This window comes from Gopherus flavomarginatus, chromosome 2 (genome assembly GCF_025201925.1).
Source record: "Gopherus flavomarginatus isolate rGopFla2 chromosome 2, rGopFla2.mat.asm, whole genome shotgun sequence".
Classification (NCBI taxonomy): Eukaryota; Metazoa; Chordata; order Testudines; family Testudinidae; genus Gopherus; species Gopherus flavomarginatus.
The window spans coordinates 86,204,642-86,221,442 of NC_066618.1; the positions used below are offsets into that span (position 1 = coordinate 86,204,642).

The 16,801-nt window shown below is 46.7% G+C and overlaps 1 protein-coding gene and 2 non-coding genes across 4 annotated transcripts; all 3 read right to left on the minus strand.

Annotated features, from left to right (window-relative positions):
- Window positions 1–854: 854 nt before the first annotated feature.
- RPSA (ribosomal protein SA) lies at window positions 855–13,545 on the minus strand. Of its 2 annotated transcripts, XM_050938066.1 has the most exons (7): window positions 13,441–13,544; window positions 11,222–11,390; window positions 5,085–5,203; window positions 3,264–3,509; window positions 2,107–2,235; window positions 1,705–1,888; window positions 855–1,002 (listed from the first exon to the last, which is right to left on the minus strand). In XM_050938066.1, exons 1-7 carry the CDS (start codon window positions 13,513–13,515, stop codon window positions 908–910), a joined length of 1,017 nt encoding a protein of 338 aa, XP_050794023.1. In that variant the 5' UTR covers window positions 13,516–13,544; the 3' UTR covers window positions 855–907. The 2 variants fall into 2 exon arrangements, with proteins under 2 accessions (XP_050794023.1, XP_050794024.1); XM_050938067.1 differs by lacking the exons at window positions 855–1,002; window positions 1,705–1,888; window positions 2,107–2,235; window positions 3,264–3,509; window positions 5,085–5,203 and adding exons at window positions 7,607–8,144; window positions 8,944–9,240 and having other exon boundaries at window positions 13,441–13,545.
- On the minus strand, window positions 2,912–3,071 carry LOC127046061 (small nucleolar RNA SNORA62/SNORA6 family). The gene has a single exon (XR_007772923.1). It is a non-coding gene; the product is annotated as a small nucleolar RNA SNORA62/SNORA6 family (small nucleolar RNA).
- On the minus strand, window positions 5,282–5,441 carry LOC127046062 (small nucleolar RNA SNORA62/SNORA6 family). Its single transcript, XR_007772924.1, has one exon. It is a non-coding gene; the product is annotated as a small nucleolar RNA SNORA62/SNORA6 family (small nucleolar RNA).
- Window positions 13,546–16,801: the final 3,256 nt, after the last annotated feature.

A 16,801-nucleotide genomic window follows, 5' to 3' on the forward strand; every position in this document is an offset into this window, starting at 1 on the left:
GGGGCAACTGCTTTGTATGGAGTTCTTCTGTCCCTCTTCCCCTTTGGGGAAAAAGGGGTCTCACGGTTTGCCTTCTCTTGCCATGAAGAATCTGGGAGTGCTTCAGGCCTCAAGATTTCTTTATACTCCCTGGCTTTCCCTTGAGTGGCTCCTATGGCACTCGTGGCAAAACTCTGCAGATGGCAGCTCAGGCCTGAAGCAGTTCTGTGGCTCATGCTGTAAGTCCATATACATATTCCCATATTGAAGATGAAGATTGCTCATGGGATAGAAATGCTCAATTTGTATTGTATAATAGTCAATTTGCATTAAGTATTCCCCTGTAAGGCAGTGAAGTTTTCATAGAAAGTTATCCTAGATGTACACAAAATAATTCATGAGAGGATGATTCCTCAAGTGGAAGATCTCAATTGCTGCCTTTTAAAGTGGACTTAGTGTCTGAAACATCTCCATAATTTCTGGGCAGCTTTCCAACAGTATGTTTTAACCTATGGTACAAACAGTCCAAAATGCCCATCACTAACTACAGAAAGTCTTCAGTCTCACCATAAAACAGGTGATCAAGGTGTAGAAGACTCATCCTCTAACATGTCAAGAGAGTAGCTATTTCAACACCAGTTATATACAACATTTCCCATGCACTAATACTTTTCTGACCAGAACAAGCTCTATGAAGCATTTGTTTCTGAAAAGCACAAATAAGACTTTACAAAGTGAAAATTATAGGTTACATCTTGGGCATCCCAAATCTTGGCAAGTGCCCCGTCAAGTTTGCTTATGTCTAAAGAAACTAACTGGAAAGTAAATTGAGATTTCAGAAAATATAAATATACCAGAAAGGAGGACCAGAAATGCAAAGTGTAAGAAAAATCTTTTATTTACTTCTTTCACTGTACTTGTATTGAAGTTAAGACCATTCAGTGGCAGTCCCAACCCACTCAGTGGCCTGTGCTGTGGGAGCTGCAGACCAGTCTTCAGTGGCAGGCTGGGCACTCCAATCCTCTGAAATAATAAAGTGATTATCAGGAACTTCTACAGCAATTGTACTCACATCCTGTGCACCTATTAACTAGTTTCACATGCATATCTAATCATGCATTTAAATAGGCAAGAACACTTATGGAAACAAAAGTGTGGTAGACGGTTCATGTATCCCATTGGAAAACAATTTGTGACCACTACGAAGCACCGATCTGAAAGTTAAGGGCTTGTCTACACTATGCAGACACTCGCTAAGAGTCTGTGTGTGAATGCTCTTTGCAGTATTTTCTCAGCACTTTTGCCGACAAAATACTTCCAGCTCCATGAGCAGCATAAGCTGTTGGCAGGAGAGCACTCCTGCTGACAAAGCTGCGTTCACACTGTCGCTTGCATTGGCAAAACTTCTGTCTTGTGGGGCGGGTTTTACGCACCCATAAGAAAAGTTTCAGTGACAACTGTGCAGTGTAGACATATCCTTAGGCTCTAAAGACAGGGAACTCTATACAAGTTTCCAAGATGAATATAAAAAATACTTCTGAATACTCAGTCATGCTAACCAGAGGACATCTGCAGGAAAGGTTTGGCAAATACTATGGAACTGCACTCTAAACTAATACAAATCTGAGGAAATTCACTCATGCACATGAAAGTTTCATAACACTGACTATCACCAAGTCAGGTCTTTAAAAAAATCCCCCACATAAGAACTTCTCAAAAACTCACCAGTTGGGAATGGTTGGATTGGCACAGATGGTACCTGCACCCCCTCAGACCAATCTGCAACCTCAGGCTGAGGAGCAGGAGCAGCAGCAGCAGCGGTGAATTCAGGTGCTGGGGCTGTCCATTCACCCTGGAACTCCTCCTTGGTAACTGCCTTCTCAGCAGCAGCCTGCTCCTCCTTTTCAATCTGTCAGACACAAGATTGTGAGAATCTCAGAAGGAGGGAGTACATTCCTGTATTAGCTAACTTGAACTGCTTGAAGACCATTTAAAACTGAGGTTAAAGTGATGTTCTAACTATTTTAGTGATTGTATTACAGATAAAACTTCCCTCAAGTGACCTGCAAGGTTGTTTCCATACCCTCCCGTACATGCACACTCCCAACCCAATCCAGAAGTTTTTACCTCCTCAGGATCTCTGTAGAAGTAGAGGTCAGGCATGACCTCCCATGGGTGTTCACGGGAGATGGTGCCACGCATACGCAGGACCTCACGGGCGAGCATCCACCACATCAGACCCACTGAATGGGCCCCCTGAAACACAAACTGGTGTCTAACCTTTGGTTCAAAACCAGTCCTTAAAAAAAAGATACGCCATAGCTGAAATCTATAAAAGAGCACAAAATGTACACACCAAGTCCAAACCTCTTAAAAGCACAAGCTCTTGGAACTGACTAACACTTATTTTTCCCTCAAACCCTTCCTGAGGGTCCTTGAAAGATAAAGGCAACTCTTTTGGGCACTGCTCACTTTTCAGATCAACAGTGAAAAGACCACATGAATGTAGAAACAAACAGTTGTACTAATTATTGCAGACATTAGTATGGGTCAATCACTAACACCCGGGTGTACTGTACATGGCTCAGTGAGAGTGTCATCCTCTTGGCTTATGAGGGTCAAACCCCACAGGCACCCTATAAGCATCAGGATTTTAAAAATACAGATATGAGTAGTATGTTTATGGGGTAACCGAACTGACACAGCTAGGAAAAATTGACCAGATAGACAAAAAATTTACAGCATATTCTGAATATGTTTTGACTTGAGTATGAACAAATTTCAGAGGTAAGGGTCTAATCAACATCCTAGGCTCCTGCCCCCTTAAGCCTCACCATTGAGGTAGTTCCAGAGAAGCACAAATGTGTTCCAGAGCCGTTTCATCAGTTGGAAGACTCGTCTTGGTGCTTTACTTTTATCTTTCACTTTTAAGAAATGTCGCAAGAATCACTATCAAACTCCACTCATTGGACCACAAAGGCCCTTGTGGTGTTAGCGAAAAATCCTGCCATGGTTACTGTAGCACACATCCTACACTTGAGAGTTCATTGGCCAGAAACTGACCTCAGCTCCAAGCTCTAACAGTGTGCAGTTCAATCCCTCCTTCACACCATCTCTCCCTCCCACACCATGCCAAAGACTTTAACTGGTTCTTACCAAATTAGATATGCCAATACTTTCTAGCCCTTCTCTGCAGAAAGGGTTTTGAGTACATACTAAGGTTTCCATACCATGGATCTAGAGTGAGTGCCAAAGGGAGAAGTGCTGAATACTAGAGCAATTACCTTATTATTGCATGGGATAGCAATATCCACATAGCGCAGCGGGGAGTCTGTGTTACACAGCGCAATGGTTGGAATGTTAACGTAAGATGCCTCAGTCAATGGCTGATGATCAGCTCGGGGATCTGTAACCACCAAAAGGCGTGGCTCACGGAAAGCAGCCTGAATCTGATTTGTGAAGGTACCAGGGGTGAAACGTCCAGCAATTGGTGTAGAGCCAGTGGCAGCAGCAAACTTCAGAACAGCACGCTATCAAGGGAGTAAAAACAAAACCAGGATTATACAGCTGGATCAACAATCTCTTTCATGGTACTGTTGCAATCAAAAAGGATATGTATTTTTGAATGACCCTCTTTCTATTTCAATTTCTATTGTCTGACTGAACTCCTCTGACAATTCAGCTCTGGCATGAAACAGAATGGAACTGTAGTCACATTCACAATTATTCCCAGCTCTGCAAGACTGAAATGGAGTAAAGCCCCATCTGTCAGTGAAATAAGCAGCTATCCCAGGACTGTGGAAAACATGGGACTACTTCCTAATCCTAACCATATGAGACTCCTCAGAGGTCTTAACTCTACTCTTAAATGTCACGCTTTACTATTTACCTAGCTTCTGTATTTACACTGATCCTCTTGTAACAAATACAGGGTGAGAGTGTAAGGAAATGGAAGAAAGAGCAGCAAAATATTTCTCCCCAAATTTCTATACAGTATTTCAACTTCCCATATCTGGCTGCAACAAAACTTTAATCACAGGTGAAAAACAGTTAAATTTACCTGTGTCAATGTCTCAAGAATATATCACCAAATCTAATATACTGAAAAATCTTTAAGCCCATCAGATTTCTCAGTTAGGCTGGGATGTGGCAGTTATTGCCATCAGACTCCAGTCACGGAGTTTTAGCAAACATCCTGCCATGCTGCTCCACTGTAGCACTTTTGGCACTTGGGAGGTCATTGGCAAGAAACTAGAGTCAGCTCCAAGTTTTAACAGTTGAAGTATACAACAAAATCCATTCATAACCTGAAGGTCTTCTGCTTACATCTTAGACCTATACAAGACCTACCTATCATGGCCCTATGAATTTGAAGCCACTCTTTGGCCCATCTCTACCAGTGCAGAGAGGCAAAAGCTGACAGTGGCTAGGCTGGACTTAATTTGAAGGGTAAATTCCCTGTTGTATCATAACTGCTTTTATGGCAGCATCTCTGGATTTGGAGAATGAAAGTAGGTCTTATAAAGAGTTTATTATTAAAATGGAACGTGAAAGCACTGCAATGCAGGATACCCAGAGACACCATCTCATTCAGCACCGCCACCTACTAAGGTGCAATGTTGACTGATTCCCAAGGGATTTGGGAAAAGTGACAGCTGCAATAGCAGGCCTCCAAAAGGAATGTATAATGCAGGAGCAGGTTTTCCAGATTACAAGAAATGAAGAAAGAGAAATGTGCATAACTAGAATGCATGTGAACCCACCTAACACAACTGATTTAGTCACTAATCTGTCATTACCTTAATTACCATCACCTAGCCCTCACATCCAAGACACTTGCTCTAAAGGAACAGAACAGCACACTATGAACTATTCAACTTGTGTCTGCACAACACACAGATCTGAAGCTTCTGTGTATGTATGAAATTTGCTGAAAATGGATACTTTCCCAAACCCCAAATGCAAAGAGTCTATGTCCAAAATAAGCATTTCTTTTCAGGTCACCTGCTTCCATTTACCTAGCCTCACAGCCCTGCATGCAACACATGCTCAGTGAGCACAACTCTACAAAAGCAGGCCTTGCGCCCCATGAATAAGGTCCATACCTGTCCAGTATTCCTGGAAGAGATGACACTCACATCAGCTGGGTTTTCAATGGCAACGATGGCACGGGCTGCCAACAGAAGCTTCTCCCAAGTCCTCTTCAGATTGATGATGTAAATACCTAATGTTAACATCAGCATCCACAATAACCAACAAGTATAAGCTGTCATTGCAGCTGCACTTTTGTGTAACTAGATTGGCATGTGGCAGCGAATACTATCAAACTCCAGTCACAGAGGGAACACCTCTCCTGGTGTTAGCGAACATCCTGCCATGCAATTCACTGTAGCACACTTCCGACACTCAAGAGGTCATTGGTCAGAAACTGGCCTAATCTCTGAGCTTTAACAGTGTGCAGTCAAGACTTACAACGAGGAAAATAAAACAATAGACCACCACATTTGCACAAAACAATTGTGTTATTCAAACCCAGAGCTGTAGAAATGTTCTGAATTTCAGTTCTGTCATTGATTTAACAAATTGACAAAGAAAGCATTTTTGGATCTACACTATAGCCGGGGGGAAAATTGACAAAAACTCAAATTTGATTTTCAAAAACCAGTTACAAATTTAAAAATCCTGTACAACACTTTCCCTCCTATTTTTGACCAGCTTTATTCAAGCCATTCCTGCACATCCTTGTGTTAAGAGATAATACAGTAAGGAAAAAAGATACTTAGTAAATTCTATTGGTTTGTGATTTGCAAGAGAAAAAACTACACCTGGGTCTTTACTTGCCCTTTTTGAGGTATAGGTGGAGGCCTGGAACTTTGACAACATACCTACCTAGAACATGAAAGCTGAATAACTTAGACTATGGCTACACTTACAGTTCTGCAGCGCTGGTAGTTACAGCTGTGTTCGTACAGCTGTGTAGGGCCAGCGCTGCAGTGTGGCCACACGGACAACTACCAGCGCTGCAGTGTGGCCACATTTGCAGCACTTGCAGCGCTGTTGGGAGTGGTGCATTGTGGGCAGCTATCCCACAGAGCACCTCGTCCCATTTTGGCGCTGTGGCTTGTGGGAAGGGGACGGAAGGGTGCGGGTCTTTCTGCTTCCTGTTCCAACGCCCTGTGGTGCTTTGCTACACATTCCGAGCAGTTTGGCGGCACTGTGAGTCTGCAGCGCGATTTCTGAGATTTCTGTTACAAATGGAGCCCGAGCTGCTGAGGACCTTGCTGATGAATGTTGCCAGCACATCACACATGGCAGTGGAGCTATTCCTTCAGCTGCAAAGCGACAGTGAGGAGTCAGACGATGATATTGAATCATCTGACACTCAATTGCTTGTGGCAGTAACAGACGCTCTCAGCACTGTGGAACGGCTCCTTTGGGCTCGGGAAACGAGCACTGAGTGGTGGGATCACATTGTCCTACAAGTCTGGGATGACGAGCAGTGGCTGCAGAACTTTCGGATGAGAAAAGCCACTTTCATGGGACTGTGTGCTGAGCTTGCCCCTACCCTGCGGTGCAGGGACACGAGACTGAGAGCTGCCCTGCCAGTGGAGAAGCGGGTGGCTATTGCAATCTGGAAACTGGCAACTCCAGACAGCTACCGATCGGTGGCGAACCAGTTTGGAGTGGGAAAGTCCACCACTGGAATGGTGCTGATGCAAGTTTGCACAGCCATTAATCGCACCCTGCTAAGAAGAACCGTGACTCTGGGGAACGTGCAGGACATTGTGGATAGCTTTGCACAAATGGGTTTCCCTAACTGTGGAGGGGCAATAGATAGGACGCATATTCCTATTCTGTCACCCCCCCACCTGGCGTCAGAGTACATTAATCGCAAGGGGTATTTCTCTGTGGTTCTCCAAGCGCTTGTGGATCACCGTGGGCGTTTCACTGACATTTACTCAGGATGGCCTGGAAAGGTGCATGATGCACGCATCTTTCGGAACAGTGCCCTGTTCAGGAAGCTGATGGCCAGGACTTTTTTCCCCAGACCGCAAGATCACAGTAGGGGACGTCGAAATGCCCACTGTGATCCTTGGAGACGCGCTTAACCCTTAATGCCTTGGCTCATGAAACCGTATACAGGGAAGCTTGACAGGAGCAAGGACCAGTTCAACTACAGGCTGAGCCGGTGCAGAATGACTGTGGAGTGTGCTTTTGGCCATTTGAAAGCCCACTGGCGTTGTCTTTATGGAACGCTAGATTTGGGGGAAGCAGCATCTCTGCTGTTATAGCCGCGTGCTGTACCCTCCATAATATTTGTGAAGGGAAGGGTGAAAGATTCAGTGAGGAATGGACCTCCGAGGTTCGACGCTTACAGGCTGAATTTGCACAGCCAGAGAGCAGGGCTACTAGAGAGGCCCAGCAAAGGGCTTCAAGAATTAGGGATGCCTTAAGGGACCAATTTGATGCTGAGAGCGAACAGTAATGTTTGGTGCCTTTGCTGTGCTCCTTTCTACCTTGGGGTACAGTATTTACCACTTTCTGCAATAATAAAAAACTATTGTAAAAGCCATAAAATCCTTTATTCAATACACAGTACATAAAAGGGCAGGAGGGTAGGGTGGTGGACTGTACATTCAGAGGTTTGAATATGTCCTGTCTGGACTGCTGTTCAATGTCTGCTGCACTTCAGGATTACTATGCTGCAGAGTAACGGGGGTGGAGTGCACAGGGTAAGGATTGTAGTTATTAGGGCTGGTAGGTGATCGTACAGGTGTTGGGGGCAGCTGAGGGTAGTAAGAAACAGGCTGCTGGAGAAAGATGTTTTGTGCAAATACTGGGGAACAAGAAAGAGCTTTGGGAGGGGTGTGGGTTACCACGGTACAGATCTGCCTGCATGGCTACGAGAGACTCGAAAGAGTCAGTTTGGCAAGCCAGGAGGCTTATCAGCCGCTTTGAGGTTTTTTTGGTAGCCAATTCCTTTCTCCTGCTTTGTGTTTGCCTCCACTCATGCATTTTCTCTCTCCATTCCTGCATCTTCCTACTTTCTCTGGTGTAGTGATTCATAACTGCTTTGATCAATTCTTCTTTTGATTTTCGTGGATTTTTTCTCAAGTTCTGCAACCGACGGGAGTCCGTTGATCCGGCTGCATTAGTCAAGGTTACTAAAAAAACAGATAGAAACATGTAATACACAGAGGCTACATTGTTTATCATCACACAGTGAAGGAGTTTTTAGACTTTTTGTAGCATCATTCCCACATACCTAACATAGCACAGAGAGGCCACGGAAGCAAAGGTATGACGAGCAATGGGGTGAGTGTTTCTGCCCCGACTTCACCTGGGAAGGGGAACTGACTGATGGCTCACTGGGGTTTATCTGCACTGGGTAGAGGAGGGAGCTGGTGGCCTGCACAGGGGACAGTAGGGAACAGGAAGCTGCCGACCTGCTGGCGGGGGGGGGCGGAATGCGGAGCTGGCGACCTGCTGGGGGGAGGGGGGGGAGAAGGGCAGGACCGCGGAATTGCTGGCCTGCTGGCGGTGGGGGGGTACCACGAACCTGGCGCCCTGCACCGAGTAGTATCCCTACATTATCAACAGGGTTTCCTACTGCCAGATATATCACTGCTGTGTGTTACCTGGCAAGAGAGGGAGGGTCTTCTACAGCAATGTGGATTCCACCCTGGCCCCTATGCAGCTTGCCTGTGTGCAGCTATGGTCCCCCCACCCCTCGCTGCACAGTGGATCGGACGAGTTAGCCTGACCGGGACAAGGACCACGGTGGCTCTCCCTATAAACTTGCGAAAGCACATTGCCCACGCTCTGGCTGCAACTTTTCAAGAGATTACCGAGGCCGATTACAGAGACGTGATAGAGCAAATCAATGGGCTATTCCACGTTTAGGCATGCATGCAGGCAGCCATAACCCCAACCATCCTCTCCCAAAACATTAAATCTGCTTACCCCGAGCACGCTCCTCTGCTTCTTCACCAGCAACTTCCCGCTGCTGCGACTGGCTAGCCTCCTCCTGGCTTGAGAAGAGCTCCTGGCTGCATGCCTCCTGGGACTCCGGGATGTCTCCTTCCACCCCAGTAGCTTCACTCTCGGCATCCTCTACACCCTCCCCCACTTCTCCCTGCTCTGAACTCTCCATCCTGCTCCTCGGATTGGCAGTGGGGTCACACCCAAGTATGGCATCCAGCTCCTTGTAAAAACGGCAGGTCGTGGGGGCAGTTCCTGAGCGGCGATTTCCCTCACGGGCTTTGCAATAAGCACTGAGCAGCTCCTTAATTTTTACCCTGCACTGCAACGTGTCCCGTTCATGGCCCCTTATCAGCAAGGACTTTGATATCTGCCCATAGGTATCATAATTTTTCCAGCTGGAGCGCAGCTATGCTTGCACAGCTTCCTCACCCCAAACACTGATGAGGTCCTGCAGCTCGGAACTGTTCCATGCTGGGGCTCGTTTGGGGAATGGAGGCATGGTCGCTGATTGATTGCACTCCACAGCTGGCTGAGCAAACAGGAAGAGGATTTTTAAAACTCCCGGGGCATATAAAGGGGGGGTCAGCTGAGCTCAGGGCAGTGGAGTGTGAAGGATTACCAGAGAGGCTTAAAAGGTATGCTGGGATACCTCTTTATACCCCAGAGGCCAATAAAAGCGCTGGTGGGGTCCACACTTGCTGACCAGCGCTGGATCACCAGCGCTGGAATCGCTACACCCGAGGCACGACCGGGTGTACAGCCAGCGCTGCAACCAGGGAGTTGCAGCACTGGCCGTGCTTTGCAAGTGTGGCCACATCCTGAGTTGCAGCGCTGTAACCCCCTCACCAGCGCTGCATCTCTCCAGTGTAGCCAAGCCCTTAGAAGGGACATGCTAACAAAAACAGTCTAACTCCATATCATCTATTTAACTCTGGCATTAATTAGCATTTTGGCTAAAAGACACCTTTGTTAAACATCCTTAAGACCTTCCAGCATTATCAGGTTAGACTAGATTTCTAAGGTAAAACCATAAGCAAGAAATAAAGATTTGGGAAAGTTTATGTGCATCATAAATCAGAAAAGGTACAAACCCAAGTTTTAAGATACACTTTGCAGGTTAACTTTCAGTCAAATATACTGATTGAAATATACTTGCCCGGGGTGGACAAACTTTTTGGCCCGAGGGCCACATCCAGATATGGAAATTGAATGGTGTGCCATGAATGTTCACAAGTGGGATGGGGGTCAGGGCTGAGGGTGCAAGCTCTGGGGTGGGGCCAGAAATGAGGAGTTCAGGGTTAAGGAGGGGCCCTGGGTTGGGGTGCGGGCTCAGGGGTTTGGGGTTTAGGAGGGCTCCAGGCTGGGACCAATGGGTTCAGAGGGCAGGAGGGGGCTCAGGAATGGGGCAGGCTATTGGGGCATAGAGAATGAGTGCTCCGACTGAGGGCGCAGGTTCTGGGGTGTGACTGAAGAGCTTGGGGTACAAGAGGGGGCTCTGAGCTGGGATTGAGGGGTTTGGAAGATGGGAAGGGGATAAGGGCTGTGGCAGGGCATTGGGGCGCAGAGATGCAGGCTCTGGAACACACTCACTGCAAGCAGCTCCTGGAAGCATATCCACCCTCCAGCTCCAAGGCGCAGCCAGGTAGTTCTGCACACTGCCATGTCTGCAGGCGCCACCCCTGCAGCTCTCATTGTCTGGGAACCGCAGCCAATGGGAGCTGTGTGGGCAGCATCTGTGGACAGGGCAGCACAGAGTCACCTGGCCGCACCTCCATATACTAGGAGCCAGAAGGGGGTCATGCTAGCTGCTTCCTAGGAGCCGCACGGAGTGGGGTAAGCCTCCAACCTCACTCCTCAGCTGGAGTGGGGCAAAACCTGAGCCTGCTTTCCGGCAGGAGCTGAGGGATGGATTGAATGATCTCACAGGCCAGATGTGACCCACAGGCCGTAATTTGCCCATCCCTGCTCTAGGTACTCAATGTTGCAGAAGAAGATACAGAGCCCAACTCTGCTGAGTTCATTTTTCAAGACCAATACTTAGCTGTGAACTGGTGACAGGATGGATCACTTGGTTACCTGTTCTGTTCATTCCCCCTGAAGCAGCTGGCATTGGCCACTGTAAGAACACAGGATACTGGGCTAGATGGACCTTGTCTGACCCAGTACAGTCTCTCTTATGTAACCATGTTAAACATCATTGCCAGTTGCTGCTACTAAATATCCATTTTAAGCCCTAAAGCACTGCCAAAGTACTTACCATCACTTTTCCTTTTGTAGATATACTGTTCCATTTGAAAGTCTAGATTGGTGCCTCCCAAGTGGGTTCCTGCAGCAAGGAATTTGAGGACATCCTCCTCCTTCATCTGCAGGACATCGAGACCTCCGGACATTGTGAAAGTTCCCCTTTTAAAGTAACGGCAGGGAACCTGGAACAACAAATCAGTTCACTCTACCACAAACTTACTCAGAAGTAATTGTGTGAAGTAACAGAACATAGAGGAATCCTAGTCACTGAAGATTTTTAAGAACAGTTTGTACAAACATATTAGGAGATCTAGATCAGCGTATCTCACATGCAGTTACCAGGAGCTTTTCTTGCAGCTAACAAGTCTAAAAAGTAGGACTGTCGATTAATCGCACCATTAAACAAGAAAATACCAATTTAAATGTATTAAATATTTTATTATGTTATTCTACATTTTTATATACTGTATTGTGTTCAACTGAAATCAAGGTGTATATTGTTTAGAAATACGTACACTGTAAAAATGATAGATTTTTCAATTCACCTCATACAAGTACTGCAGTACAATATATCGTGAAAGTACAAGTTACACCTGTGGATTTGTGTGTTACATAACTGTGGCACATGCTTTCGGAAGTCTTAAAAGAACAACACTCCAACATTTAAACATTATGGGTAAAACACAGCAGAGGACATACAATTCTCTCCCAAGGAGTTCAGTCACATTTAATTAAAGCATTTTTTTTTTTTAAACAAGCATCATCAATGTGGAAGCATGTCCTCTGGAATGGTAGTCTAGGCATGAAATGCTAAACATTCATATGCCTCATCTGGCAGGTAAAGATCTTGCAATGCCAGCTACAAACATGCCATGAGAACACCTGTTCTCAATTTCGGGGTGATATTGTAATTAAAAAGCAGGCAACATTACCTCCTCCAAATATAAACAAACTCATTTGTCTTAGCAATTGGCTGAAAAAATAGGACTGAGTGGACTCACAGGCTCTCAACTTTTACAGTGTTTTATTTTTGAATGCAGCTTTTTGTACATAATTTTACAGTTGTAAGTTCAATTTTCAGGATAAAGAGATTGCACTACAGTACCTGTATGAGCTGAATTGAAAAATACTCATTTTTCAGAGGCAAATTACATGCAATCAAAAATAAAATAAAGTGAGCACTCTACACTTTGTATTCTGTGTTGCAACTGAAACGAATATATCTGAAGATATAGAACCAGCCAGAGAAACTTAAATAAATGGTATTCTTATTGTTTAACAGTGCAATTAATTATGATGAATTTTTTTAATTGCTTGACAGCCCTACTAAAAACACAACCATAAAACCAAAAGAAGCAAAAAAGATGAGAATATGCAAAGCACTTTATTTGTATTTCTATTCTGTTTGGGCTCTGTAAGGAAATAGTAAATTATTTTTATTGGGTTTGCAAATAACCCAACATAAATAAATTACTATGAACTGCACATCTGCATAGACATAATTAACTTTAGGAAACAAGTAAGTATTTTAAGAAAAATTGTCAAGAGCAGCCACTAGCAAGAGTTGGTGTCCACGTTCTGGGGCCACCAAAAAATTTGTTGAGAACAACAGGAATCTAGATTTACTTGGTCCAGGCACACTACAGGGCGTGACTTCTTGAGATCCCTTCCAACCCTGCATGTCCATGACAATCCCTAGGGCGGGGGTGCAATCTAAGCAAGGTGCGACTGAAAACCCGTAGTTAAAAGGATGCAAAAAAACAACCTCCCCGTTCTGCCATCGGTGAATCGTGTGGCTTTTGCTTAAGTTATGTGCAGTACAGTTGAGTTAACCCTAAACGACCCGAGCCCCAGCCGCTCCCCCCCCCCCCCGCCACCTCGACCCCCCGACCCCACCCGCGCACAGCACGGGGCACGCAGCGGCTCTGCGCCCCATGCCGCCGCCGCTTCCTCAAACAGCAGCAGCGACGCCCAACCCCACATTGCCACTTGCCCGGGGGGGGGGGTGTCAGTGTTTGGCGGGAACCGCGCGGCCGGCGGGGCGCGCGGAAGGCCTTGGATTGGCCGAGGCGGCCCGTGCGAGCTCGCGGGGGGAGGGGAAGGGAGTCCCAGAGCCGGTCCCGACGCTAAACGACCCTCCCGAAACCCGCCCCAAAGCTTCCCGCTCCCCACCCCCCGCGCGGACGGTCCCCCAGGCCGGCTCCCGCCCCGCTGCTCCCCCGCAAGACTCACCCGGTGACAACGCCGTATGGAGACCACGCCAGGCTCAGAGAGCGAAAGAGGGAGGCCGCGTGCAGTGACGTCCATTTATATATTCCCGTCGGCCAATCAGCGGCAGCGACGTAGTCGGAAGTGAGCCAAAGGGTTGAAGGTCACCTGGTTCCTACGGGGCGGGAGGAAGGCTCGGGGGACTTAGCAAGAGTCACGTGGGAATGGCCCTCAGCTGCAGGGCCTGTGCTGGGCGGTAGGTGGCAGTAGAGCCGCGAGTGCTGGGGTCCCCGGCCTAATACGGCTGGGGCTGGGCTGGGAGCCAGGCGTGCACGGCGCGCTAAGCTATAGGAGAGCTCTGGGGGCAGGGGAGAGCCAGGGCCTGGGATGGGGCCCTAGAGAAATCACGTGGCCCTCTCTCCTCTAGTGTAAATGCTCCCACACACCCCGCTGCCAGTTCCCACCATGTTATCTGCACGCCCCACCCGGTGGTGGTTGGGTTCCAGCCCCAGCTGCTGGAGTCCTTTGTTCTGCCTAGACCTCGGCTTTCACACCGCATACAAGGGTCCCAGCCCTCCTGGTTGCAGATAAGAGCTTGGAAAGATGATGCAACTGCACCCACGGCTGGTTGTGGGGGGCGCAAGGCCCAGTGGCTAATCCACCACTGTTGCTACCTCAAAGCGGTTAATGGGTCGTTTATATCTCGCTGTTGTCCTTAGAATTCTTAATATATAATAGACACTGTCTTACTAGCTGGTGGCAGCTCTCTTACATATGTAAATTGCTGTTTGTAGGATATGGTAGGCCTGCTTTTATGTCACAGTTTACTTTCCAGGTTCAACTAATGGATTGGCTAGGGAAACTGAGACTCTGGAGTTCAAGTGGCCTCACAGCTCTGTGCAATACCTACTACCTGTGGTGTGTATGCGGGTAGAGATGTATAATTTTGTGTAACCAGAGGTTATTCCATAGTAATGTACAAATCCTTTCATAATCTTCACAGCAGTATTAAGTATAATGTTCTGATATTAAGGGATTTATAAAACTAGATATAGGCATTGTACAATACACAAAAGGAAAGGCCCTGATTTGAAGCACTTAAGACCTAAAACCCCCCCATATATATAGAAATGAGGACACAATGAGACAATGGACAAAAATATATTACAGCAATTGGGGGAGAGTTTAAGATATTACTGCCTTTTTTCCCTGCTCCTATTCTGTGTTTTCTGTTTTTGATTGTAAACTCTTCAAGACTGGGATCCGTCTTACAATGCTTGTACTGACAAGCAGCCTTTAGGGCAGTATAGAAATATTGGTTTTATAATTCCCACAGTGAGCACAGAGTACTGTTGAAACCTGTAACAGCCTTGCTTTTACTGTGCCAGTTAGATGTTTTCCTTCTCTTTAGCCCTCCTATCACAGGTGTTGGTTTTAGATGCACATAGCCTGAGGCCAGGGACATCAGAATGAGCTTTCCATAGCCTGAAGGTGACTTTGTGCTTCAGAATTACCTTGACCTGCCACTTTTTCTCTGATCTATTTCTACATTAGGCAAGGGTTTTGAACCTTATCAAGCAGCAGCTGTGTGTGGCAGATAAGAGCCCAACTGTTGACTCCACCCCATGAGCCTTCTGATCCACGGCTGATGCTGAGCCCTGCAAAAATCTCTTCCTTTTGTGACAGCACTAGCAGAGCCAGGCTGATGAAAAGGTAGGGCTAGGGTAACCAGACAGCAAATGTGAAAAATTGGGACGGGGGTTGGGGTAGTAGGAACCTATATAAAAGACCCAAAAATCAGGACTGTCCCTATAAAATCAGGACATCTGGTCACCATAAGTAGGGCTGGAGTCACTTTTAAGGGCCTAACATAGACAGACTGTAGAATCAGTGGGGCTCTGTGTAGTACACATGGGAATTGAATCATGAAGAGCAGAAGGCTGTGGACTTTTATGCCATAGTAGCACATGTTCATGCTTTTAAAATCTACAGGTTTCTCCTGGTAATTCCACTTACAAAATATACAACATTTGTAGTAAAATCAGATTTACAAAAAACAATTTCACCTTATGCAGGTTCCATTTTAATACCTCCTCCTCCACATACACATGCACACTGAAAAGAAATGGCTGACTATCATTCCTTCCCCAAAGAGCTTCAGTTCTACGCCCCACAAAAAACAACAGCTGCAGAGCTTCTAATCCATGAAGTTAGATTAGCTTTCAAAGCTTATGGAGCCAGAACAGGGGTTTGTACAGTACATTTCAGACTTCAGTTCTGTAAGAGGGGTTGAAGAAGGGGAGTGATGGTATAAACCCATGCAGTATCTGTTCTCTGGCAGGTTACACACAGCTTGGGGTATCAGAACTTTATTTTTTAAACTGAGCTCAACGTCCAGATTCCTGTGCTGCCTTGCATCTTGTGCTCAAACCCAGAGGCACTAGATTGGATGTTCTTTGTGGCAGGGACTTTTTTGTTCAGCTTGTTCACCACCTAGCACTCTGGGGGCCTTGCACTTGTGTAGTCATTTCCACCTGCACACAGTGAATATCCATCCTAAGGGGAGCATTTTGCCTCCCCCCCCCTCTCCTTGGCATTGGTATGAATGACTATGCAGGACCCTGAGTAGTGTCTAAAAATGCCCCAAACTCTTTCACACATTCTCTTTGAAAAGTGCCTGGGGATTGTTAATTTCCATAGGAAGCCTGGCAAAGGGGGTCTGCAGTTGGTTTCCTATGAAGGCAGTGGTTTGAGCATTGTGAGTTCAGTCCTTGAGGGGACCATTTGTGGATTGGTCCTGCTTTGAGCAGGGGGTTGGACAAGATGATCTCCTGAGGTCCCTTCCAACCCTAATAATCTATGATTCTATGAATAACATTAACGGAGCAGTTACCTTCCTCTCCTCCCATGACTGCCAAGTTAAGGATTCCATCTAGTGTTGCCTCTAAAGGCTAGACCCTTCAGCAGCTTAAATACGAACGTGCTTTATGTCAGGCCAGATGTGGAGCTCAGTAGTAGCAGAATCTGCTAGCTTGGTTGGGAGGGGGGAGGCTGTGCACAATAGTGGAACAACTCCTGTGCCCTGATTCCATGCCAGAGAAACCTGCTGACAACCATGCCTCTCTACCCCAGGAGGCACCTGATAACTCCTTCTTCTATAGCCCTCCCTCCCCAATCCTGGAACATGAATGTCTCAGCAGATAAGGTGTCAGCAAAGGGCCCAGCCATGCTCCTAGGAGACGGATTTCACAGGAGTGGCAGATATCAGCTGTAGCAGGGAGTTAATGTTTTTGGCAGCATCCCCTGAGCAGCAGGCTTCCTCCAGCAGTAGAGGCTCCTGTTCTGTGTGCCCTTCAGTCAGTATGTAGGCGCTCTCCTCTCTGCA